This window comes from Canis lupus, chromosome 23 (assembly GCF_048164855.1).
Source record: "Canis lupus baileyi chromosome 23, mCanLup2.hap1, whole genome shotgun sequence".
In the NCBI taxonomy this organism is placed as follows: Eukaryota; Metazoa; Chordata; class Mammalia; order Carnivora; family Canidae; genus Canis; species Canis lupus.
In genome coordinates this window covers 2055102-2082955 of record NC_132860.1, presented here as the reverse complement: position 1 = coordinate 2082955, position 27854 = coordinate 2055102, and the positions used below count along the sequence as shown (strand labels likewise).

General features: G+C 34.5%; 1 protein-coding gene, 1 long non-coding RNA gene and 1 other non-coding gene across 11 annotated transcripts in view; 1 reads left to right on the top strand and 2 right to left on the bottom strand.

Moving 5' to 3' along the window:
* METTL15 (methyltransferase 15, mitochondrial 12S rRNA N4-cytidine) overlaps window positions 1-27854 on the top strand; it is a 314558-nt gene that overhangs the window by 165314 nt on the left and 121390 nt on the right. For 5 of the 9 annotated variants that reach the window (XM_072793723.1, XM_072793721.1, XM_072793720.1 and 2 more), the window contains one exon: window positions 11360-14662. The exons of the other annotated variants lie outside the window; for them this stretch is intronic. In XM_072793723.1, coding sequence (XP_072649824.1) covers window positions 11360-11805 — 446 coding nt within the window. In that variant the 3' untranslated portion in view covers window positions 11806-14662. Of the gene's footprint in view, window positions 1-11359; window positions 14663-27854 lie in introns of those variants that run through there. 9 annotated transcript variants of the gene reach the window in all.
* The window catches only part of LOC140614634 (uncharacterized), a 92726-nt gene that overhangs the window by 18890 nt on the left and 45982 nt on the right, over window positions 1-27854 (bottom strand). The gene's annotated exons all lie outside the window — the stretch shown is intronic.
* On the bottom strand, window positions 21010-21115 carry LOC140615687 (U6 spliceosomal RNA). Its single transcript, XR_012016168.1, has one exon. It is a non-coding gene; the product is annotated as a U6 spliceosomal RNA (small nuclear RNA).

Here is a 27854-nt window from a genome sequence, read left to right as displayed (position 1 = left end):
ACTGTGCAGTCTGCACATTTATACGGAGTATGTGCTCGGTGCTTCTGAACATTTTCTTTATTTGATCTTCGCAATAATCCTGTGAGAAGTGTTATCATCTCATGTTCTAGTGGCAAAACAAACTCAGAAGTGTCATTGCCCCATATCAAACAGCTATTGAAAAGTAAAAGATCTGATCATTGAACCTAGTTTCTCCTTTCTTTTGCCCAGCGCCATTTCTATTACACCGTGTTGTCTTAATCATTGTCACTTCTTAGGCTTTTCCATATGGATGTTTAAAGTGCCTACGTGTAAACATCATACACAAACTTAACTGATCATAACTTAGGTGAAGACAACTATTAAACTTTAACAAAGGACATGTAAAATACTAACGGAAATACTATGTTTCCTAGATAGATTGTTTGATTTTATGATAATGTAAATTTTATCCATATCAGTTTAGAAAATCAGCTCAATTTTAATCAAAATGTTTTTATATACTTTATTGATTATTTCTAAATTTAATTTGGAATAGTAACTGCATGAGAATACCCAAGTAAGGAAAGATAATGGTTGAGGGTAGGGGAGTTTGTCCCACTTGATAGCAAAACATACTGGGAAAGAAAACAACAATAGTAATTTGGAATTTGGCAGAAAAATAGAGAAATACATCAATGGGACACAATTGAGAATCCAGAAGATCTATTTGTATATAAAAATGTAGTATATGATTAAAGTGGTACTTCAAATAAGTAAGGAAATACTGTACAACTTAAAGGACAATTGGCTATGTAATTTTCAAGAAATGAAGTTAGATCCCTGCCTCATAACATACTAAAAATAAATTTTCTGAACTAGAAATATGCCAGAAAATGTAGAGTTGATTATAACTACAGAATGTTGGAGTGAGGAGAGCTTTCCTAAACTTGGTAAAATCTATAAGATATGGGGAAAAAAATCTATATACTCTTTTAATTTCTGTATGGCAGAAAAACTCCACAAAGTAAAAAGACAGTCACAATCCCCGAAAAATATCTGCAACTGTATATGAGAGAAAATGGTTAATATCTTTATTTTATAAATAGCTCTTAAATCAATAAAGAAAAACATCAGATAAGAACATGGACAAAGGGTTTGCTCAGTCAATACATAGCTGTAATCAAATGGCCATTAGATTTGAAAGGATGCCCCATTCTACTAGTTGCCAAAGAAATGCAAATAAATAACTGAAAAACTATATCAGGCTCACTATATTAGGCTAGTTAAGGTTAAAAAAAAAAAAAAAGAACTAGTTTTAGTACCAGTGTAGATGTAAGCAGATGGGCTTTCTCATGTACTATTGATGGAAATAAATTGGTACAACCTATTGAGAGAGTAAATTTAGAAATATCGATCCAAATTTAAATGGACGCAAAAAGTCTTTGACCTAAAAACTCTAATTGTATAGATTTCATAGGCTCGAATAGTTACAAATTCTTTTCCCACAGTGTGGCCCTCCTTTTATTCTGTAGAGCTTTTCTATCATGCAGAAATTTAAAATGTGTAATTCACATGTTTATTGCAGCATTTTTGTGTTAGCAAAAATAGAGAACATCCTAAATGCTACTGCTGTGATGGCAACATGAGCTCCAGCAGAGTAGAGACTGTCTCTATCTTAATAACTGCGTTTCACACCACAAACATCTGTTAATGAACAAACAAAATGAATTATAATGCATCCACACAACTGAAATTTTTAAGTAAATAAAGCAAGTTGCAAGTTATTGTGCAGATCATTCCCTCCTAACAAATAAATGCACAGGTACATTGTATACAAAATATCATGTATGTTTATCAAGAAGAAAGTTATAAAGTCTACCTTTTGGTTACTCTTGAGGTGAGATTTAAGGAGTAATGACATTAATGTTTTACTACATATGTAACTGATGATATTTCCTTTTGATTTTTTTTTAAACAATGACTAGATTTATTTGTACTGTTAAGTACATTCTTTAAATCCACCAACTCTTTGTGGTGCAAAAGATTTATGGCAGTGAGCAAACAGTTCTCTGTTTTCACTGAATTCATCATGTTACAGTAGAAGAAGACGGGGGTAAACAAGTAAATATTTGTCCCTGATAAAGTATCATGAAAAAAATTAAACAGTGTAAGGGGAATTTAGGGACAGGATGCTGCTCTTCATACCTGTAGTCAAGGGCAACCTTTCTGATTCTGTGATGTTTAAGAAGATACCTGAGTGAAGTAGGGTATAAGCCATCCAGGTCTAAGAAGGCAGATTTCCTAGATACAGGCCAAGGGACCTAGGCGGGACCATGCCATGGTTCAGGTAAGAGTACAGAGCTCAGGGTCAGGAAGGTGAGGTCAGAGCAATAGGAGCGGTAGGAAGCAATGATTGCATATGACACAGAGACATTTGGCCAAGGTGAGAACTTCAGTTTCTATTACATACGACAGGAAGACACTGGAGATGTTAAACTGTGTAATCACAGGATCTAATTTTTATATGAAAAGGATTGGTCTGGTGGTTGTGTGGAAAGATGATGATGGCTTGAATTAGGTGATAGCAGTGGAATTGGTGAGAAATGATGGGGTTCTGGATACGGAGCCATCCAAAAATCGCTGATAAGAAGAGTAGGAATATGGGACTGTCAGGAACTTTAAAAATCCTGCAACGACAAACCTAATTCGGAATGTGAGAATGCAGTGCCTCTAATGAGGCAGGACCATAAACAGTTTTCTTGAACAGCTAGGGTCAATCTCTGTGTTGGGAATTTTCCCAACATTATTGTGAGATATAACCAAATAATGTACAATTGAATTGAAATTACAACTTGTTACCCCATGGTGGATTTAAAGTACATTTACTTTTAACTATACTTTTTTAAAAATGTACTTAACTTGAAAACATCTTGCTATTAAATGTATGTTAGCCTTTAATTCTTTTTTGGAGTCAGTTTTACTGACATAATTTTGCTATTATAAAGTATAATAAAATACTTTTATTTTAAAAGTATAAAAAAATCCCTCAAAAGGATAAAAAAATCCCTCAAAACAGGGAGAAAAGAGTATTAGGAGGACAACAGTTCTGCTGTTTTGAAGAGTTGAGAAAACTCGTGGTTTAGGGTTTCATAGGTGTTAACTGAAATAAAAGCTTACAGTAAATCTCAACAATATTGTGCACTAATCTGTGGAAAAAAAAGTGAGCTGAAACCACGGAAGGTCTTGATGACCATCACATTCTCATGTCTCACTTTATTCTGTAAAAGAAATATGCAAAAAAAGTTCACCTTGCACATTGGCTCATTTCAGTTAATAAAGGCTTGCAAGTTTGCATTTCCTGAAGTTAAAATTATTTGCAGGTGCTCTGTTGCATGTGCAAATAATTGATTCATTAAGGACATTCCCAGCCAGTATCAAATATCACTAAATACATGGAAATAGTTATATTGAGATAATGAAATTGCTAGCAAATTTGAGAGTTCCTATGCCCCATTAAAATCATCACTTGGTACCCACATTCACATTTGGCCAAAAAGTAGGTCATTTCATGACATTAATTGAAAATTCAGTGCATGATGTTTTCTGTGAATAAATACATGCTGATCATTTAGCCATTCATTGGTGCAACTGAATATTACACTCTTTATATATCCATCTAATGATGTGACTGAAACTGTTTGTAATAATGGTCCTGGATTTTCATTCACTTATCCATTTATTTTTGTCCATTCTTTATCTATTTATTATCTTTTCAACAAACATTTACAGAATGTTTACTATCGTAGTTCTTAATCTGAGCTGCAATCAAAATCCTCTGTGAAGCTTTTTAGGAGTAGTGATTACTGTGTAATAAACCCCTGAAACTGATTCCATAGGTCTGGACTGGGGCCAGGCATCCTTATTTTTTTCAAAGGCTCCACAGGTGACTGATACACAGTCAAGGTAGAGAGCCACAAGCTTCTCTGAAGAGTGAATGTGAACGAGCGCCTACTCACAAGTCAAGGTACTGAGACAGAGAAGTAAACAGAGAAGTAAAATTCTAGTAGAGTGCAACAGGCACACAGCTCTTCCCACTTAGGACTCGTAGACACTGGCTGAGTGTTAACTAAGTCCATTGATAGAAAATACAAAGAGGAGATTTTCTCTAAGCACCAAATCAGGTGAGTCCATATTTTCGGTCTGACCCACTACTGGATGCCTTAATCAGGTGAATTAGCCGCACAACTTCTGTGACTAACGTCAGGAAATGGAAGAGTAGAGAGGATCGGTTTCTCTCTCTGATAACAGGTTATGGGATATGAGAAGGGGTGAAGGAAGGAAGAAGGATTGCATAACAGTGAGCTCCTCAAGGTCAAGGACCAGTTCTCTTTAATATTTTTCTTCCTTTGGCCTAATTTCAGGTCCCGTAGTTGTTCTCACATAGTCCCTGCTTACCTACGAGAACTCTGCCTCTTGCTCTCTGACCAGTGACTTACACAAACAAACCCATTTTTGCTACCTGATAGGTACAGGACATTTATGGATTGTCTTAAAACTTTCTAATTCAGACAAAAATACCTTGCTTAATCTTTGACAGTAGGATTGTCTTTTCTTGCCTTGTCTCTCTGTACCATGTTTTGTTTCTACTATTTTAATTTCCATTCCCATATGCTCTTTAAATTATTTTGGTTTTTTTTCTTCTTCATTTTATAAGATCTGCATTGTCAACCTTTCTTCCTATAAATTACAGAAACAAAAACGCCAGTTTTTGTTGGAAGGGTATCCCTGGCAATTGAACTTTTTAGACTAAATAAGGCAGGGTGTGTACTCTTGATCCCCAGAGCAGCACCAGAAAGCTCCACAGAACACATTGCCCATCACAGTCCTTTATCATCTTCTGGCCCATCAAGACGGGACTTGAGAGGAGCTGGCAGGACCACACCTGGAGATCCTGTCTGGGAAACCCAATGCACGTAGCTCAGATTGGGATTCCCTAGGCAAAAATTAAAAACAAAAAACAAAAAAAAACAGAAGAAAAACTTTTAATGGTTTAGAGCTATCCTATTACGTTTAAGACCATTCCTAAATAAAATGGAAGCTCTTATTTTCTTTTTCCATTATATGACACTGGCTGGCAAGGCCTTCGTAGACCTTATAAAGAAAAAATTGTCAAAAATTGATCGCAGTGGTGTTAATTTTTCAGCTTCAGATTCATATGCAGTGTGGATATAAAGTGAATATTAATTATATAAACATGAAGTTGCATAATATAAAATATGAATAAATTCTCGCTTTCTGTGAAATACTTTGAAATAAAAACAGATCCTTTCAGTTAACGGAGCTAGTCAGGAATCTCCTAGTTTTCACAGCGAGCTGGGTGAATGAATTATAAACTATAATTCTACCACAGGAAGGTGTATGTTAGCTGGTGAAGGGAAATGCCTACCAAGTTTTGTGATGTCAAATGAACCAAAGCTGTTATTTATGTTAGAATTTACATGGTGATCTCAGATATTATTTTGTTATCTTAACATTTTCTATTTTGATTACTTTTTGAAAATATGCTCATTGACAATATCAAGCAAATATGATTAAGCTCTCTGCCTTTCTGTTATTTTATCAAATTAGTTAATATACAGTCAGCTATGGCCAATTCAGTGCTGTTAATAACCACATCCTCAAATGTGTATCTTGGAAATGTGATAAGATGCCAAGAAAGCTAAGCAATTACCATGTTGAGCCATCCATTTAATCTCTACAAAATATTAGAGACAATAGTATCAAACAAAGTTTTAAAGCATTAAACCAAAAACCTGCTACATTATTTGTTGCTTCACGTGCTCCATAGATGTTTACATCCTATTTTACATCAAAATACATGTAAATTAAAATATTTCATAATTCATTTTTTTCTTTGAGAAAATTAGTGTTGAATTATGCAAGATTTGAAACATGCAAGTCTTTAGGAATATACTCTTCCTGAAGCAGCCTCTAAATCCAAGCTCTAAAAAATGAAGCATTGATATTTTTCAGATTTTAAAATGTTTTAAAACACATTTCCCAGTGACCAGAACTCTTTCTGTGGGAAATGGGGAGATTGAATAAAAAATAAAAAAGGTTGACCTCCCTCTTTAGCTTTGGCTTTGATGTTTTGTTTCTGCTTGTTGGAAGATAAATTCCCTAACGTCTAACATCTTCTAGCCTTTCAGCCAATCAGCTTTTGTGGATGAAAGAGTGAACCCATACCATGGATCTGGTTAACTTTAGACAGCCAGGTTCTCAGCTCCCTTGTACAAACAAGATAGTTTCCTTCATTCTCTGACCCAGTTTCCAAGAAGATGAATCAAGTGTATCTCAATGTACTACTGGACCTACAGGTTACTAAAATGTGAAGTAAGGTAGCAGCTATGTATAATACACTTTTCTGTAAGAAGCATGTCAGAGACTCAAGTGCCAGGATTAGAGCCTACTTTCCAGATCTTCATCCAGATAGAATTTGGACCACAAGGATTACATCTCTGTGGGATGATATTCTCTAGAAACAAAAATTTTAAGACACGATTAATCAAATTTTTAAAATTAAATAGAAAATTCCTGTATGCATTCATTGAACATTATACTTTAATATCATATTTATATGCCAATGGAGTAAGTCTAAGGAAAATGATATTTATTGATTCATTTAAAAATCAACATTTTTTTATCCTTATTCTTGAAAACTAGATAGAGCTTGTCTGTTTTGATGTACATACTTTAAAATGTAGATAGTATCATACATGCATCATTTTGTAATTTCCTTCTTATTTATGTATTCTAGATATATTAATCTCTTAACAGATACATGATTTGCAATTTTTTCTCCATTTTTTCAGTTGTCTTTTCACTTTCTTGATGATGTCCTTTGAAGAACAAAATTAATTTTGATAAAGTACCATTTTCTTTTGTTGTGATTTGGGTGTCATATCTAAGAATTTTTTTGCCAAATTCAAAGTCATTAATATTTATCCCTGTGTTTTCTTCCAAGAATTTTACAGCTTTTGCTCTTACATTTATGTCTTTGATCCATTTTGAGTTAATTTTTCTATATGATTTAAAGATCCAACTCTATTTTTTAGTATATGACTATGTAGTTGTCCTAACACTATTTATTCAATTGACCATTCTTTCCCTATTGAATAGCTTTGACATTCTTGTCAAAATCAGTTGCTCAAAGATATGTGGGTTTATTTCTGGGATTTCAATTATATTCCATTGATCTCTATGTCCATTGTTGTTACCAGCATCACACTGTCTTAATTACCATTGCTTTTTAGAAAATTTTGAAATCCTTAGTATTGTAGGGATTCTAGGTGAATCTAAGGAATTCCCCTTTTTAAAATTTTGTGTTTTTTTTAAATATTAACATGATCTCTCTTTTTTATGCTCGAGTCCTCCTTTTTCATTCTCTTCTCCCAACCCCAAGCCCAGGATCATTATGGCTGTTCTGGGTCTCTTACAATTCTATGTGAATTTTAGAATTAGCTTTTCAATTTGTATAAAAAAGTCAGCTGGGATCTGATAGAGATTGCGTTGAATCTTAAACCAATTTGGAGGAGTATTACTATCTTAAACAATTAAAAAAAATTTTGTAGCTTCCCTAGAGTAAATTTTACATTTTTTTTAACTTTGCTGCTATGTATTTGATTCTTTTTGATGCCATTGCAAATGGAATTTTTTAAATTACATTTTTAGATTGTTCATTATTAACTATAGAAACACGACTTTTGCATGTTAATTTTATATACTGCTGCTTTGCTGAATCCATTTGTTAGCTTTCATAAGGTGTGTGTGTTTGTATATGTGTAATCTTTAGTGTTTTCTACATATAAGATCCTGTCCTCTGTAAAAAGAGATAATTTTACTATTTCTTTTCCAATTTGGATGCCTCTTATTTCTTTTTCTTGTCTGATTGCTCTGATTAGAACTTTCAGGACTGTGTTGAGTAGAAGTGGTGAAAATGGGTATTCTTGTCTTGTTCATGATCTTTGAGGGAAAACTTTCAGTCTATCATCATTAAGTATAATGTTAGCTTTGGGTTCTCATATATGGGCTTCATTATGTTGAGGTACTTTCCCTCTATTCCTAGTTCTTGAGTGTTTTTATCATAAAAGAGTGTTGAGTTTTTTCAAATGCTTTTTCTGCATCAATTGAAATAATCATGTGTGGTTTTTTTCTTCATTTTGTAGATATGATGTATGACATTGGTCAATTTTCATTTGTTGAACCATCCTTGGTCATGACCATCCTCTTGGTCATATGTATAATACTTTTGATATGCTGCTGAATTGAGTCTGCTAGTATTTTGTTGAGGATTTAAAAGAGAGATACTGATCTGTAATTTTTTGTGGTGCCTTTGGTTTTAGTTTCATAGTAATACTTGCCTCATAAAGTAATTTGAGAAGTATTCTGTTTCCTTTAACTTTTTTGGAAGCATTTGTGAAGTAATGTTTTTAATTATTTGAATATTTGTCAGAATTCAGCAGTGAGGCCATCCTGGCCTGTACTCTTCTTTGTGTGTTGCTTTTGATTACTGATTTAATTCTTTCACTTGTAATAATTCTGTTCAGATTATCTGTTTCTTCTTGGGTCAGTCTTTTTTTTTTTTTTTTTTTTTATTAGCCAACTTAATCTATATTTACTGAGCATAAGCCCTGTATGATTTCCAGGTCAGTTAGTAAGGGCAATATACATATCTCTATGTTTATAATGGGATTGTGCATAGGAAGGATAAACAATACAATTTACTGAACAATCAGATCCTAAGTCATGGGTAAAATGAATTCTTTAGTAATGTAAACTACATAATTGATCTTATTTATTTTAGTTTGCTTTCAATATTCTAGTATTAAAATAATTGATGTTTCTAGACGTGTTATGTAACTTTTAGTAATCATTTTTGTGCTAATTTATCCCTTAGAAGTGTCCTTATTTCCCTACTTTTTTCCCTCTTTCATTCTTATTTCTTTTTTTTTAATTTATTTTTTATTGGTGTTTAATTTACTAACATACAGAATAACCCCCAGTGCCCGTCACCCATTCACTCCCACCCCCCGCCCTCCTCCCCTTCTACCACCCCTAGTTCGTTTCCCAGAGTTAGCAGTCTTTATGTTCTGTCTCCCTTTCTGATATTTCCCACACATTTCTTCTCCCTTCCCTTATATTCCCTTTCACTATTATTTATATTCCCCAAATGAATGAGAACATATAATGTTTGTCCTTCTCTGACTGACTTACTTCACTCAGCATAATACCCTCCAGTTCCATCCACGTTGAAGCAAATGGTGGGTATTTGTCATTTCTAATAGCTGAGTAATATTCTTGGGTCAGTCTTGCAGTTCTAATGAATGTGTAGTGGTATTTCACTGTGGTTTTAGTTTGCATTTTTTAAAATTTCATTTATTTATTCATGAGAGACACAGAGAGAGAGAGAGAGAGAGAGAGGCAGAGACACAGGCAGAGGGAGAAACAGGCTCCATGCAGGGAGCCCAACGTGGGACTTGATCCCGGGACTCCAGGAACACGACCCGGGCTGAAGGTGGCGCTAAACTACTGAGCCACCCAAGCTGCCCTTTAGTTTGCATTTTTATGCCTAATAATGTTGAATGTCTTTACCTGTGTTTATTGACTATATATCTTTTGTGATATGTTTGTTCAAATTTTTGAACATAGTTGGTTTGGCTTATTATTGTTAACTTGTGAGATATAACTTACATGTTCTGGATTAGAGTTTTGTCAGATATTATTTTATCTTTAGTGTTTACTCTTAGGTCTGTGTTCCATATTTGTATTGATTTTTGTGTACAGTGTGCAGTAAGAGTTGAAGCTCATCTTTAATGATAATCACTTTCATTAAAAATCTGTTCTTTCTCCATTGAACTAACTTGACAACTTGGTGAAAAACCAATTGTTTTATAAATGTCTTTCATGGAGATATCTAAGTTTTGAGAACTATGTTACTTGGTGCATATGCATTTATAGTTGTATCTTCCTGCTATATCGACCTTTTTTTCAATAAGAAATGTTCCTCTTTGGGTCTAGGAATTCTCCTTTTTAAAAGTTTTTCTAATATTAATATGATCTCTCATTTTTATGTTTCTGTCTTCATGGCCTATCTTTTCACAGCCTTTTGCTTACTCTCTTTTATTTGTATTTTTATATTGAACATAAATTTCTTTAGACAATGTATACTTATGCTTATTTTTCAGTCAGGTAACCTCTGCATTTATATTGGAGTATTTAGTACATTTATACTTAATGTAATTATCAATATATTTGGTTTTATTGTCTGCTATTTTACTATTCCTCTTCTGTTTGTCTCATTTTTAGAGACCTCTTCTACCTTTTATGCTATGCAATAATTTTTTGTATACTGTTTTTATGCTCTATTATCATATTAGCTTTATTTCTTTGCATTATCTTTATTGGTTGCTTGAGGGATCACAATATGCAACTTTAACTTCCAGTAAATCAAATGAACTTTGCCAAAGTATCCATTTATCCATTCTAATTCTTTGTACATATCTATACCTATATTATATATATAAATGTAAAAAAAAATTTCACTTAAAGACTCCTGTCTTTTAAGGAAATTTAGAGAAGAACTCATATATATATAGATATATAGGTATCTATATAGATATATTTATAATTTCTTTTTTTCTGTATATGCAGTTTGTCATCTGGTATCATTATATTTCATCATGATTTTCTCTAGCACTTCTTGAATGCAGACATATTAGCAATGAATTCTCTAACATTTTTATTTATTTGAAAATGTTGTTGAACCTTTAATTCTGAAAAATAGTTTTAGATAGCCTTTTGGAAGACAAATTTTTTTTCCTCAACAATTAGAATGCTATTCTAGTATCTTATAGCTTCCATTGTCCTAATGAGAAAATAACTATTAATCATATTTTTGTTCTCTTTTATGTAATATATTTCTTTATTGTATTTAAGATTTCTCTGATTAGCTTGTAGTAGTTTATGATGTCCCTACATGTAGTTTTCTTCTGTTTATTCTACTTGTGGTTCACTGAACTTCTTGTATCAGTGAGTTAGTATTTTTCACCTAAGCTGGGAAGTTTTTTTAAGTCACTATTTCTTCAAATATTTGTCTGCCTTTTTCTCTACTCCTTGTTTGACTCTGGTTACTCTTATGAGTCATGAAAGCTGTTTCTGACACAATAGTTTAAATCTTGATAGAATGCTTGGAAATAAAACAGAAGTATAGATGAAATGCCACAATTTTGTAATGAAACCTAGTTCCTTAAATATTTGCACACACAACCCAGTAGATCTACAATGGAAAATATTAATATTTCCTGTCCTCTTTTCCTGTTTTTACAAAACTTACTCATAGGTGCATTTCCTCCCTCTGCTGTTTTTGCACGGAAAGACTTGCTACAACGATCTACCCATATTGCTACCAAGACTTTCCAAGCTTTTCGAATATTTGTGAACAATGAGCTCAATGAACTTTACACAGGATTGAAGACAGCTCAAAAGTTCCTGAGACCTGGTGGCCGTCTTGTTGCACTCTCCTTCCATTCATTAGAGGATCGCATTGTCAAACGATTCTTGCTTGGGATAAGCATGACAGAAAGGTTTAATCTTAGTGCTAGACAGAAGGTGATACAAGCATTAAAGTTGGGTTCAGGTCGTGAAAACATGGAAGGAGCCTCTATAAGCAAGGCCCCTTTAATGTGGGAATTAATACACAAGAAAGTACTTACTCCAGACGATCAGGAGGTGCAAGAAAACCCCAGAGCTCGTTCAGCCAAGCTCAGAGCAGCCATCAAATTATGAGAATGTTTTCATCGTTTGATCCTTTAAGTCCCCCCCCACAGTTTCTCTTCTTTTGTTGTGATATTACTGAACAACTTAATATAAGAAAGTATGAGAATTTATATCTATATAAAGAGATATACTGTATATGTGTGGAAATTAAGGATATTTACCATTTTTTTCCTTAGAAAGAAAATGTCAGAAATATTAGCATGACACAGAAAGTTCAACTCAAGGAGCAGCAGCATCTCAAAACTGGAAAAATGTGTTTATCTGAGCATTATATTTAATTATGAAATACAGTCCTTTCTCTAAAATCAGGAAATTTTTTAAAATGAAGAATACTGTGAATATCTAAATATGTAAATTCAAGCTGTCAAAAGAGAGAAGTTATAATTGTATCTGCATGCTCTAGATTCTGAATTTAGATATTCACATTTGCAACAGACTTTCTGTGGGTCAAATAATTAGTAATGATCATGAAAGAAATTTTTATTTTTATTTAGGAATAATTAAGTAGTATTATAGTCCTCTCAAATATAGGTATTATGCAAATTTTAAATTTTAAAGTATTTTTAAAATGCATCATATTGTCATTTTTGAAATTATAGTGTTCATTGTTTTAAAGGTATTTTACAGTATGAAATATACCATTTTTTATGTATTACAAAGTAAAAATGCAGAATTACTCTAATAGCCCTCATAGAGAATATTTCATGAAACTTATATTTGAAGTTAATTATGTTTTTTCCCAGAATGCCTTTGACACATAATAAAATATGTCATTATTTGATTCCTGCATTTTTTTTAAGACTATTTTTTTCATGAGAGACACATAGAGAGAGAGGCAGAAACACAGAGGGAGAAGCACGCTCCCTGCAGGAAGCCCGATGCAGGACTGGATCCCAGGACCCTGGGATCACGCCCTGAGCCAAAGGTAGACGCTCAACCCCTGGGCCACCCAGGGATCCCTGAAACCTGCAGGATTTTAAATTGAGCTATTCGAAATAATTCAACCAAGTCTATTTGAAATAGAAATGTGTATGATATATTAAGGAATATACCCCTAACGTTTTTATTACCTAATAGTAACTCTATTAGTAAAATGCTTATTTAGGAGACATTCAGTTGGTAAAGGATTCTTTAACACATTAATGAGATTGATTCATGATTCACATATCAACTTTTTATATGTAAATATGCATTTCTAATTTTTTCAGTTATTCAGCAAGTACTGAGCTAGGCAGAGAAACAAAGGTAAATAAAATACACATACCTCACAGTACTTGTTCTATGGAGTCTGTAGTCTAGTGGAGAAGAGTGATGGTAGTTAAATAATCACAAAAATCAATACAAAATTAACAGTGGTAAAAGCTACAAAGAAGCTGTACAGGGCACTGCAAGAACATCTAATAGGGGTTTCAGTTACTGAAGGAAACCGGGTCTGACATTATAATGCTGAATTATGACTTGAAGGATGAATAAGAGATATAATTAGTCAAAGGGTATGTTGGCATGTTGATTAAGGTATTTATAAATGACTGCTTTCTTAAGTAGCTATCCCTATAATCATATTTATACTATTATTATGTTTAGTAAACTATTCAAATATAGGAAAAATTTATCTTCTCAATTATGGTGACAGATTCTGAATTGGTGAGTACAAGTGAATAAAATATCAACGTAAGTATGGGCAAAGGATAGGAATTAAGTAGTTGAATTCACCTTTGATTTACTTTACCTCTGTAATGCTTGACTTTAATTCTCAAGCTTATTTGACACTTTGTAGGCTTTATTCAAATCAGAGCAATTCTGCAGTGAAATTAATTTCTAATTGTGGAGAATTAGAAAATATTCTAGGGAGCAGTGTCCTCAAATTAGAGAAAAATGACTGTACATAGGCTACTCCATTGAATCCTTCCTGAAAAGAGGTTTCAGTTTTTCTTGCAAATAAGTCATATTTGTGAATGAGAAAGGTTCCCAAAGATACATTCCCATCCAAGTACCTGGTTAGAAAATAAGAGATCACACTCTTTTGTACAATGACCTATTTCATCTGTCATTTTTGGATCCTGTAGAGTATGGGGATTTCTTGAATGTTCTTGAATGTTAGATGGAAAGTGACTGCATTGGGTTGAATAGTGTTTTCCCCTCAAAAATTCATGTCCTTCTCAGAATGTCAGAATATGACCTTATTTGGTGATACGGTCACTGCAGATGTAAGTAGTTCAGCTGAAGTCATGCCAGAGCCGAGCAGGCCCTTAATCCAGTATGTGTGTTGTCTTATAAGAAGAGAAGATGGAGATGCGGGGCAGAATGGCACATGGAGGTAAAGGCAGAGGTTAGAACGATTCATCCACAAGCCAGGGCACACCAGGGATTGCTGGCCCCCATTAGAAGCCAAGAGAGAAGCATGGAATAGATGCTCCCTCAGGCTTACGGGCGAGCCACCAACTTTGCTGACGCCTTGACTTCCGACCTCCAGACTGCAGAACCATGACACGATACACTCCCGTTGTTGGAAGGCACCCAGCGTGGGGTAATTTGTTACAGCAGCTCCAGGACCGGATACCATAATAGAAGAAAATCTGCACTATGCATGAAAAACATCCCTTCTTCAACAAACACAAAATTGGTTTAAAATGTGGTAGTGTGAAAATACAGGAGCTATTTTCTGTTTTAGGCTGTTAAACAATCATTCTTGCCTGCTTCTTAGTCTTTGCTGTGGGACACGTAATAAAATATATGAATGAGTTTTAAATGGTTAATGCTGGAAAATGCTTTTGTGAAATCCAAATAATACATACAGAATATAAACACTGATTGTTAAAAGAAATGCGCATTTCTTTTCTAATAAAGTATAATGAATACAAAACAAGCAATCGTTTTACATTTCTTATCTGCGGCTTTCTACCAATCACTTTAATAGAGCATCAGTACCATTGTGTAAGTTCTTAAGAAGTTTGAGTTCATTGCTTATTAAGAAATTAAATAATAACTGCACGCAATTTTTAGTTGATATCTCTATTTGGCGTATTCATTTTGTTTTAAATATTGTATATTAGTTACTATAGAATCTTTGGAGCTTCTAGGGTCTTTTGGAAGACATGAATGGTATCTATATATCTTTTATATTTCATGTAATATATAAAATTATAATTTATGCTCCAAGTCATTTATATTGAATTATTTATCATGTTACAACCAACAGTTTATAAGAGAATACTATATGCCTAAGTAGGTTTCTTTATATCTCTTATAATTTCCTTGCAAGCATTTGAAAATCATAATTTTTTTACTTTTTACAATTTTTTAAACATTGTATTTAAATTCAATTTGCCAGCATATAGTATAACACGCAGTGCTCATTCTGTGAAGTGCCCCCCTCAGTGCCCATCACCATGTCACCTTATCCTCCCCACCCGTCTCCCTTTCCACTACCCTGTGTTCCCAGGGTCAGGAGTCTCTCATGGTTTGTCTTCTTCTCTAATTTTTCCCACTCAGTTTCCCCCCTTCCCTTACGGTCCCTTTCACTATTATATTCCATGTATGTGTGAAACCATATAATTGTCTTTCTCCGATTGACTTACTTCACTCAGCATGATACCCTCCGGTTACAAAAGACTCCGCCCCAAGATTGCTAGAACTCATACAGCAATTCGGCAGCGTGGCAGGATACAAAATCAGTGCCCAGAAATCAGTGGCATTTCTATACACTAACAATGAGACTGAAGAAAGAGAAATTAAGGAGTCAATCCCATTTACAATTGCACCCAAAGCATAAGATAGCTAGGAATAAACCTAACCAAAGAGGTAAAGGATCTATACCCTAAAAACTATAGAACACTCCTAAAGAAATTGAGGAAGATGTAAAGAGATGGAAAAATATTCCATGCTCATGGATTGGAAGAATTAATATTGTGAAAATGTCCATGCTACCCAGGGCAACTTACACATTTAATGCAATCCCTCTCAAAATACCATGGACTTTCTTCAGAGAGTTGGAACAAATCATCTTAAAATTTGTGTGGAATCAGAAAAGGCCACAAATAACCAGGGGAATATTGAAAGAAAAAAAAAACATAGCTTGGGGCATCGCAATGCCAGATTTCAGGTTGTACTACAAAGCTGTGACCATCAAGACAGTGTGGTACTGGCACAAAAACAGACACATAGATACAGAAATTCTTTTTTTCTGATTTATGTTTTTAAATAAGTAGAAATGATGAATCTACACTGCAGATTTAAAATTTTTTTATTTCATTTCAAATCTCTCATTCAAAAAATATGAGATAGTTCTTAATGGAACTTTCAAAATGTACAACAAATAAGAAATTTGTATCCACACTTTTATTTCATTTATACACACACACACACACACACACACACACACACACACATTCATTACATAGCATGTATTAAAAGTTGACTATTTTGGTGAGGAGAACTGGCTGGCTCAGTGGGAAGGGCATGCAGCTTGGGGCCATGAGTTTGAGCCCCATGTTGGGTGTAGAGATTACTTATATAAATAAGCTTTAAAAAAAAAAAAAAAAGCTGACTATTGGGGCACCTGGGTGGCTCAGTAATTGAGCATCTGCCTTCAGCCCAGGGAGTGACTCCAGAGTCCTGGGATTGAGTCCCGCATCGGGCTCCCTGCATGGAACCTGCTTCTCCCCCTGCCTGTGTCTCTGCCTCTCTCTCTCTGTGTCTCTCATGAATAAATCAATAAAATCTTTAAAAGTAATAAAAATAAAAAGCTGACTATTAAGAATTTAAAATTTTTTTATTTTTGATTTTTTAAATTTATTTATGATAGTCACACACACACACACACACAGAGAGAGAGAGAGGCAGAGACATAGGCAGAGGGAGAAGCAGGCTCCATGCACCGGGAGCCCGATGTGGGATTCGATCCCGGGTCTCCAGGATCGCGCCCTGGGCCAAAGGCAGGCGCCAAACCGCTGCGCCACCCAGGGATCCCTATTAAGAATTTAAAATCAATTCTCACTTCTCTCCTTTTTTATAGTTTTATACTATATTATCCATTAATAAATTTAATAAATTGAAGGTGACATTTTTTAACTTTTTCAATTTAAATATAGTTAACATGCAATGTTATATTAGTTTCATATTTGCAACGTAGTGATTCCACAATCCTACACATTACACTCTGCTCCCCATAGTAAGTGTAGTTAGTATCTGGCACCTTACAAAACTATTACAATATTATGGACTATATTCCCTACATTGTACTTTCCATTCTTGTGACTTATTTTATAACTAGTCTGTACCTTTTAATCCCCATTACCTATCTCACCCACCCTGTTAATCCTCTACCTTCCGGAAGTCACTCAGTTTGTTCCCTGTATTTATGATTCTGTTTCTGGGTTCATTGGTTTGCTTTGTTTCATTTTTGGTTGTTTGGGTTTTTGATTTTTAGATCCCACATCAAAGTGAAATTATATGTTATTTGTCTTTGTCTGACTTATTTCACTTAGCATAATACCCCCTAGCTCCAGTCATATTGTCACAAATGACAAGATTTCATTCTTTTTTTTTTATTTCATTCTTTTTATGGCTGAGTGATAGTCCATTTTATGCATATACCACATCTTTATCCATCATCTATTGGTGGACACTTGGGTCGCTTCCATAACTTGGCTGTTGTAAATAATGCAGTAAGCATAGAGAACACATGTCTTTTTGAGTTCGTGTTTTCATTTTGGGGGGATAAATATACAGTGGTGGAATTACTGGGTTATGTGGCATTTCTATTTTAATTTTTGAGGAACCTCCAGACTGTTTTTACACCAACCAGCAGTGCCTGTGGGGTTTCTTTTCTCTGCATCCTCACCAACACTTGTTATTTCTGATCTTTTTGTTTTTTGTTTTTAATTTATTTATTCATGAGAGGCACAGAGAGAGGCAGAGACGCAGGCAGAGGGAGAAGCAGGCTCCATGCAGGGAGCCTGATGTGGGACTCGATCCCGGGTCTCTGGGGTCACACCCTGGGCTGAAGGCAGATGCTCAACTGCTGAACCAACCAGGTGCCCTCGCACCTTTTTTCTTTTCTTTTCTTTTCTTTCTTTCTTTCTTTCTTTCTTTCTTTCTTTCTTTCTTTCTTTCTTTCTTTCTTTCTTTCTTTCTTTCTTTCTTTCTTTCTTTCTTTCTTTCTTTCTTTCCTTCCTTCCTTCCTTCCTTCCTTCCTTCCTTCCTTCCTTCCTTCCTTCCTTCTTTCTTTTCTTTTTTCTTTCTTTCTTTCTTTCTTTCTTTCTTTCTTTCTTTCTTTCTTTCTTTCTTTCTTTCTTTTCTGGTCTTTTTGATACTAGACATTCTGACAGGTGTAAGGTAGTATCTCACTGTGATTTTGATTTCCATGTCCCTAAGCCTTAGTGATGCTGAGCATTTTTTCTTGTATATCTTCTTTGGAAAAAGGTATATTCAGGTCCTGTACCCATTTCTTTTTTTTTTTTTTGTCCTGTACCCATTTCTTAATTGAATTATTTGTTTTGGTGCTGAATTGTATAAGTTCTTTATATATTCAGGGCATTAATCTTTTTTGGTTATTCTTTTTTATTTTATTTTAAGTTCTTTATATATTTAGGGCATTAATCCTTTATTGGTTATTCTTTTTTATTTTATTTTAACTTTATAGTTTAGACTTACTTAGGGCCATTTGCACCACATGTTTATAGAATATTTGGTTTAACAGATGACAAGACGGCTCCTCCTCAGTGGGACCCTGGCCTAAACATATTTGCTTTACTCATAGCAAAAGGATGAAATTAAAAATAGAAGCTTTTGATTTGTTCTTGCTTTTAAACTCCCTTTCACTTTCTCTGTTCACATTATCTATGAATTTCTTATGCCAACTGAGGTGGCATTATGCTTCAAATCTACAGTAGACAAAGGAGTATGAGGCAATATTAACATGTCCTCTCATGAACTAAGCCCTACCTGTTAGATTCTTTGTAATGGCTAAGAATTAACAAATTGCTTATGGTCACAATTGTGTAATTATTTTAATTGAGCTACTTTTCTTTTGAGTTCCTGTGATTGCTGTATTACTCTCATAGATTTGTGTGTGTAAGCAACATTCTATAATAGAAAGGAGTAAGCATTAAAGAATAAAAGGGAATTTTGTGAAGTGCCTCATAAATATAAATTTAGTGATAGAAATCTTGATCAGAGATATATTTTTTCTCAGAACCACAATGCCATATGTTCGATGTTGAATGAAGCATGGTTTGTAAAAATCAGCATCATATTCTAAAGAGGCTGGATTGTATAACAAGCATAACTATTTTTATATTATTTCCTCCAATTTCATCTGTTTAGAGCTACTATTTCCAACTAATGTTTGGTAACACACAGCATGATCTGCAGGAATACTAAGAGAAAGTTTAAATATAAATTATTTTTATAAGCCTGGTTACAGCATAAATTTCCCAAAACATTAAAAAGTTCAATAGAATTAATTACTTAAGATGCAATGGTGATAGTTCATAACATCTGTTATTTAGATGGACCTTAAAATCTTCACAGACTTTTTGGCCTCTTACTGTTTTCTTATAGTCTACCAAAATTGTTGGACAATAAAGTAAATAAATATAATGCTCTGATAAGCAAAGAAGAAGGTTGTCTTTTTGGTAATGTCACATTTCCTTAAGCAATTGTTTACCTTAAATACTGAACAAGTTTTCTAACCATTAGCTCATGCCTTATTAAATATATCATTGCCCAGGCACTAAAATACGAAGGTGAAATCAAATGATAGAACATGCTCCATTTCTCATTCTTGGATAATTGCTTCTGTCCGTTAAACTCCATCTTTATGCTTTGGCCAATATACTTGTCAGCCCTGCACAGAGTGGAATTTGCATTGTTAAACAATCAAATAGTAAAATTCCTTATTCCTTCACAAGGAAAATATTATCATCCAACTCTTACAGATGCTAACTTGAGGAGGAGCCTGTATAGAATTGTAAATTACACTTACTGACTTTGGACTCAGAAAAACAAGTTTGAATTCCAGGTCTGCATATATTAGCTGAATACATGAACTTGGGCATACTCTTTAAATCTCTTGAGTCCTCATTTATTTCACTTTCAGATGAGAATAGTATTGGTACTTTCTCATCAGGTTGCTATGAATCAAATAGAAAATACTCAATAAATATTTATGAGCTAACTGAAAGTTATAATTACCAAAATGTAACTCACATTTCTGGACATCATGATTAAAGATATGCATGCTTTACTCTTGGTAATTTTAAGTTCAGCCTCTGCTGCTAGCAGTTGTGACTTGGGTTATAGTCAGCTTTGTTATTTGGAAACGTTATCCCCATTTATTATTTATTTAATACCCCCAGTGTTTGCAATATATTGACAGAGCATATAAAACGCAGTCATTGCTCTTATGGAGTTTCCATTTATAAGAAAATGCAATGGGAAAGAAAAAAAAAGTTGTTATTTTGCCTTCATTTAGGTTGGATGAAGTATCCTCCTACACTTCCATGTCAGTAAGTAGCCAACCTACGTGGTCCTTATATTAAGATTCTTCAAAATACATTTGGGGATGGGGCAAGGGGAAATGAGTACTTCATGAAGTAAGAGATAGAAGATTGCTATAGGAGTATAAAAAAGTTTCTTCTGCACTTTAAAGCCAATGAGAAGAACTAAAAGCGTGTGTTGCAGATGTTAAAGGGAAAATAACTAGTGGAAGGTAAGGGGACTGTTTACACTTAGAATGAGTTGATGACCTTTTTTATAGCACCATAGAAACAGATACTACAAAACTGAATCCATGTAGTTCCCACCTCCTTATCTTTATTTCAGCATCTATAAATCTTGTCCTTTATCTCTCTTTTGTACTCCTATATCTCAGTGGAGAGATTAACTTTGCTCCTTTTCTGTTTTCTCTGGGACTTAGTTCAATTAATTTTGTTTGCCCCTCCAGTCTTTAATCTGTTCTCCGCTGGTATCTTTCCTATAGTCTACAAACATATTCAAAATTGCCCTACGCTAAAAGCAAAACAAGGAACAAAATCTCTCCTTGACTCTGTTTTCCTTACCAAAATACCACACACATCATTTTTTTTTTCTTTCATAACTTGCCTTCTTAAAGTCTACACTATCTCCAACTCCTCACCTGTCTCTCAATTATCTAATGCAGCATATTGTCTATAGAAACTGTTCACTTAAGGATTACTGTTCGTCTCAATTTTTTTAATGTAACATTTCACAAATTTGCATGTTATCCTTAGCCCAGGAGCCATGCTAATCTCATCTATCATTTGAATTTCAGTGTATGTGCTGCTGAACTAAGCACAATGGTGACCTCTTAATTACCAGACCCAATATTTTTCCCTCTTGACTTACTTTGTCTCTACAGTGTTTGATAATATTGATCTATCCTTCCATAAAAACCTGTTCTCCATTGCAGTCTCTAAAACCACTACTTCTATAGCTTTATTTGTCTCACACTCTGATTCCTTCACTAGATTCTCTTCCTCTGTCCCATTAAGCCAGACCATATCTCATGTGATTTGTTCTCATGGTGTAGGTAGTCTGAATGAAGGACTACATTTAGCAAAGGCAGTACTATGAAATCACTCTGTGATCATTTCTGGAGCATTTCTGAGGGATGAGTGTCTTGCCAATATAACAACAATATATAACAGTGGAAGGAATAGAGATTGGAGTCTTTCTGGATGCTAAACTTGACATCAGATTAAAGTATATAGTAAGCAGGACTTCAGCTTTGGTAATGTCAGACAATAACTTGAACCAACTATCCTACTAAGAACCATTAGACAATTTAGAAAAAAAAAAAAAACTTTGTTTTTGTATTAAATCAGATGCCTATTTGAAAACATTAGAAAGCTAGTAAGGTAGTAAAAAGTATTTGGGAGAAGAACCTAAAGAACTAGCATTTGTGATTGCCAGTTGCCAATTCCAGAAGAGGCAGCCAAAAAAGAGAACAGAACTTTTGACAATCTTACTGCAGAGTACAGGTGAACTCAAAGCCAACTGGATCTTGAAAGAACTGAAATTCAGTTTCAAATCATCTTAGTCCTTGAAACTGGATTAAATAGATTCTAGAGTCCCTAAGCTTGACCAAAGCAATTTTAAATACTCTCTTGGGGAAAAAAAAAATCTTGCACACAAATAATTTCTATAATTTTTCATGTTTATTATCAATTCCTGAACCAGAAAATAACCAGTCATGAAAAGACAAGGCATGGTTTTTAAGAGGGATAAAAATACAGATAATTTAAAAATATTCATGGTGTATGCAGACAAATGCTATAAATATGTTCAAGGAAATAAAAAAAACTGAAAATATACAACTGAAAGATGTAGTTCTCAAACTTAAGAATTCAGTGGATTAATTAAAGAGCAAATTATGCCCAACTAAAGATAAATCATGAACTGGAAGATAGTTTAGAAGGAAATATCCAGAATAATGTATGGGGAGACAAAAGACAGAAAACATAAAAACTATAAGTGACATAGGAGTTATAATAAAGGTCTAGTTCATGTATAATTGGAACCCCAAAAGGAGAAAAGAAGACAAAAAAAGGAGAAGTCATTTGAAGAGAGAATGGCTGAGAATTTTTCCCAAACTGATGAAAGACATTAAGCTACAGATTCAATAGGCCTCAAAACTTCCTAAAACAGCATTTTAAAACCTGTTGGGAACCGGGATCAAAGGCAGCAGGCTTTCTCTAGGAATATGGTTCATGTGAGCTATTCTTGGAGAAGAACTATTTGATGATGAAATAAAGCAAACTAAGATATGAAAAACAAAAACAAAAAGTCAATAAGGGAGAGGTTTGGTGAAGGATACTGTGCTAAGCTTGGCTAAGCTTCCATGTATCCATGTCAATACAGATCTAAGAGTAAACAACCAGGGAATACGGCTACAGAACAGAATACAAGCTTAAGTCTTGAAAATGTAAAATTAACAGAACTTAACCAAAATTATGAGGTTAAGAGGTCAAGATATAGGGAAGTATAAGTGCACCAATTTCCTTATTTTTAGAGCAAGGAGTCAATACTGTTCAAAATTTGAAACAGTTTCTTTTAAAAACATTCCAACCTCAAAGGGCATCTGGGCAGCTCGGTCAGTTAAGCCTCTGATTTGGCTCCAACCATGATCTCAAGGTCCTGGGGTCAGGCTCCCTCTCCCTCTGCCCCTCCCCCTGCTTGTGCCTGTGCTTGCTCTCTCTCTCCCAAATAAAATCTTAAAAAAAAATTCCAATCTTTTTGTATATTTCATAATTGTAATTAAGGGCTTCCTTAATTAGAGGAATTTCACGCTAATGAATGATGTTAGCAGCTGACCCCTGGTAGGGAAACACCGCTCTGAAAGCTTTGGATTGAGATGAGCAGATTCTGAGGCTAGGCCTGCTGCAACCACGGTGCTGCTAGAAGGAGCTTACCAGCATGTCTGTGAGGGAGAAGCCAGCTGTCTCTGACACCGTGACACCATAGAGCCCTTCGCTAGGCAGCCACCTCCGCCAGCTAGAGCAGGGCCAGTAGTGCTGCAGATAGGAATGACTGAACTACACACATACCAGTGACTTGTGAAGTCTTTCCACCATGAGCAGTTTTTTTGGAACTGTGCTAAGTAAGCCACAGGGACTGCTAGTAGGTACAGAATGGTCAGAGACCAGATAAACAATACTAGGGTCTGTACAAATCTCTACCTTTTTTCCACACAAATTTGCTTGTTGGAGCTTCTTTAAAAATAAACCTGAATTCCTTTAAAAAAGGGGGGGGGGATGTTCTTTTGTAGTAAAAAAAAAAATCTAGATTCAGCAGTTCTTCACTCTAATTTCTTTTCAGTTAAATTCAAGTAAAATTAAATGTCTATTTTTATTTAAAAATAAGAGTGCCTGGCGGGTGCAGTCATTTGGGGAGCTGACTCTTGGTTTTGGCTCAGGTCATGATCTCAGGGTCCTCAGATCAGCCCCATGTTGGGTTCTGTGTTCTGCACAGAGTCTGCTTGGGATTCTCTTTCTCCTCTGTCCTTCCCCTTGTTCATGCTCTCTCTCTCTCTTTCCCTAAAATAAAGAAATCTAAAAAAAAAAAAAAAAAAAAAGATACATCTGATGTGTCCTTTTTGTAAAAAAACTTTGCTGATCTTAGTGATATATGAAAGATATTCTTTGTTAATCATGTTAAATTCTAGGTGGAGGAATTTGGGTATTTATTCATTCTGTCTTAACAGAGCACAATGTGACTATAATAAGCACATATCTGCTTATAAAAACAATGTAGTTGTTATTATTTTTAAAGAGCACAGGTTTTGGAATCTGACAGACCTGTGTATAAATCCTAGCGCTGATGCTAAGTAGCAGTGTAGCCTTAGAAATTTTATGTAATCTCTGAAATTCAGTTTTCTCATCTGAATGCCTATTATACCTTAATACTTTAATACCTTTTTTATAAGGAGATTGTATTAAACCTAAATAAGTATATATAGCACGTAATCCATTTATGGCCAAAGCAGTCAATATTTACCTTTTTATGTTCATTAGTTGAGTCCTGGCTGTTTTTCTAGTTTGTCATATAAGCTAAAGCAAACCAATTCATCTCTTTGCTTACTTACTTGCAAAATGATGGAATTTCTATGAGACATTCCAGCATACCCTCCATCTCTTCTAGAGCTGACTCTCCTTTACATGGCTACTTTGCAAGCTGTCATGTTATTCCATGACCACCTCCCCTTCCCAAACCTCTTGCTCTGTTCTTGTCACAATTAATTGGTCCAGAGGAGGACTCTGATGCAAACTAGATTAATCCTGGCTACAAGGGACTGATCTAATCTAGAGAAATAATGCATTCTTTTCTTAAAATTATTTGATTTAATGTGAAAAACAAATCTCTTGGTTTCTCTTCAATATCTGAAAGATGTAAAACTGAAGAACTCTTAGGAGCACACGTTCCCATCATGTAAAAAAAGAGTTACTAAATTGCAGACAGATAATAAAAAGATAGGAACTGGAGCGCTACCTCTGGGAACATTCCCATACCAGATCTCAGTTGTTCTGGAAGCCCACCTTCATCCATGCCCTTTCCATGATTTGGTTGTATCATGGAAATGATACTTTTCCACTACTTTTTTTTTTCATGTTTTAGTTTAAAATAATCTGTACACCTATCATGGGGCTTGAACCCACAACCCTAGGATCAAGAGTCACATGCTCCAATGTGTGACCCATTCTTGGATTCTATAAGCTGTTATATTCCTTCCCTTCTCTTCCCTATCACTTTTTTTAAAAAATGAAATCAATTTAGATCGAATTTACCATTAAAGCAATACAAATTTAGAATAAATGACTTTTAAGTATCATTTCACCTAAATGTTTAATAATTCCTTAAAATATGTTCTTTAATTTTCCTTGTTTACTGATCTTAATAAACATTTATGAATTATTTTACATGCACTATAATACCATACATATCTAGTTTCTAAGTAATAAAATAAGCTCCTCAAACTTATCAAAGTAGAGATCACATGTCTTTGTCATTAGTCTTTCTAACTAGATTTGAATATATCCATCTAAGAGGGACTATCCAACCCACGGAACTTTCATTTCCTGCACAGTGCTGATATGGTAAGGGAAAAAAAGTCCTTTTTCTGGATTTACACATATTCTTTATGATTCTTCTTTTCTCTTTTTAATGGTACCATATCTACGTCTGTATCTATAAAATTATTTTCACACAAAAACCCCTTTGGTTACGAAGAAAACCATGTTTTTAGAGCCAGCCAGATGGTTTTCCCATTTCCTGTTATGTATACACATATATTTTTCATGGTGTGGAAGGGTCACGGGGAAGAAGAAAAAACCTATAATGAACGTTGAACCTATCTAGTTATTCTAGAATCTATCATTGTTCCTTTGAAGAAATTCAACATTTGCCTTACAACCAGAGAATAAACATCAGCTGCTAGAGAAAGCTATTGAATTTCAAAATCCCTTTGAAATGTCACATTAACCTGTTTAACTTTCAGTCAGTTCTTTAAAATATCAAACATTTCCTGATGACTCCCAGATCTAAGACTGCTTATATTTCTCTAACTTAAAAGTTTGTTTCCTTCACTTGCAAACCAACTGTGGTGAATGAATCAGCACTGTTTAGGCCTGGAAAAGTGGATCACAGCTATAATCTGTGTGAGTCCTTCTACAGGTTAGTTCAATTTGTGAATGTTGAACAAGGTCAAATCCTGAATTTGGTTGATTTGGCTAAAACTACATAATTCTAGCCTTCTATTAAATTTTAATCTTTAAAGCTGTATTTGTTTCATAGATCACCTTTTATTCTGAGATGTGTAGAAGTCAGGCAACAACCTTTAATTGATTATTTTACTTAACATCTATTGAACATCCACTTGTTAGGTGCTGAGGATAAAAGATTTAAAAAAAAAAAGTTGTGCCCCTTGTTCTTAAAGAGCCACATTGTAAACTGAGACATAGACATGTAAATTCTGAGGGGTTAGAATATAAGGGGTTAAATTCTGTAGTTGAGATTAAAATATTGAGAACACAAAAGAATGAATAAGTAAATGAAATTTTCTTCTTTCAAGCAGAATTGGATTTATAGCGAAGATTTAGTGTGAGCACTACAGGAATTTTGTGCTGAATCATCAATAGCTTAGTGTCCTGGGACATATCAACACTAGGTGCCTTTCCTTTTAATGCCGTTGATAGTCTTGATGTCTTCGCCTTATTGTTGGTTATCTTGTTCACTGAGCCCCATGAACTTTCATTTTCATGATGCGTGTATATAGGTGTCCGCAATGTTAAGAAGGCTCATAGGCATAGACATGGATGACTACCTGACAAGAATGATAAGATACCCCTTCTGAATGAGCCATTTCATCCTAAAATTTAGATTCTTGTTGTTGTTGTTAAGTGAAGTGCAGTTGACACACAACATTACAGTAGTTTCAGGTGTACATCATAGTGGATGACTCAACAGCTCTCTACTACGCTGTGCTCACCACAAGTGTAGGGGCGTCTGTCACCACACCACTATTACAGTACCATTGACTGTATTCCCTATGCTGTACCTTTCATCCCCATGAATTATTCCTTAACTGGAATCCTGCACCTCCCACTCCCTTTCACCCATTTTGCCCCTCCCCCACCCCACCCTCACTTCTCTGGCAACCACAAGTTTGTTCTCTGTATTTGAGTCTGTTTCTGCTTTTTGTTTGTTCATTTGTCTTGTTTTTTAGATTCAATATATAAGTAAAATTATATGGTATTTGTCTTCTCTGTCTTGACTTATTTCATTTATAATACTCGCTAGCTCCATCCCTGTTGTTGCAAATGACAAGATCTCATTCTTTTTTTATGGTAGAGTTATATTCCATTGTGTATATATACCACATCTTCTTTATTAGTGGACACTTAGTTACTTCCTTATCTGGGCTATTATGAATAATACTGCAGTTAACATACAATGCATATATCTTTTTGAATGAGTGTCTTCATTTTTGGGGGGTATATACCCAGTAGTGGAATTAATGGATCGTATGGTATTTCTATTTTTAATTTTCTGAGGAATCTCCAAACTCTTTTTCATAGTAGCTGCACCAATTTACATTCCACCCATAGTGCATAAGGCTTCCTTTTTCTCCACATCCTTGCCAATACTTGTTATTTCTTGTGTGTGTGTGTGTGTGTGTGTGTGTGTGTGTGTGTGTGTTTATCCTAACCATTCTGACAGAGATACCTCATTTTGGTTTTGATTTGCAATTCCATGATGATGAGTGATATTGAGTATCTTTTCATGTGCCTGGTAGCCATCTCTGTATCTTCTTTGGAAAAATGTCTATTAATAATATCTAGGAATAAGCCTAACCAAGGAGGTGAAAGACCTGTACCTGTACTCTGAAAATGATTAAACATTAATGAAAGAAATTGAAGACAACACAAATGGAAAGATATTCCATTCTCATGGATTGGAAGAGCCAATATTGTTAAAATGTTCATAGTACCCAAAGCAATCTATAGATTCAGTGCAACCCCTATCAAAATACCATAGTA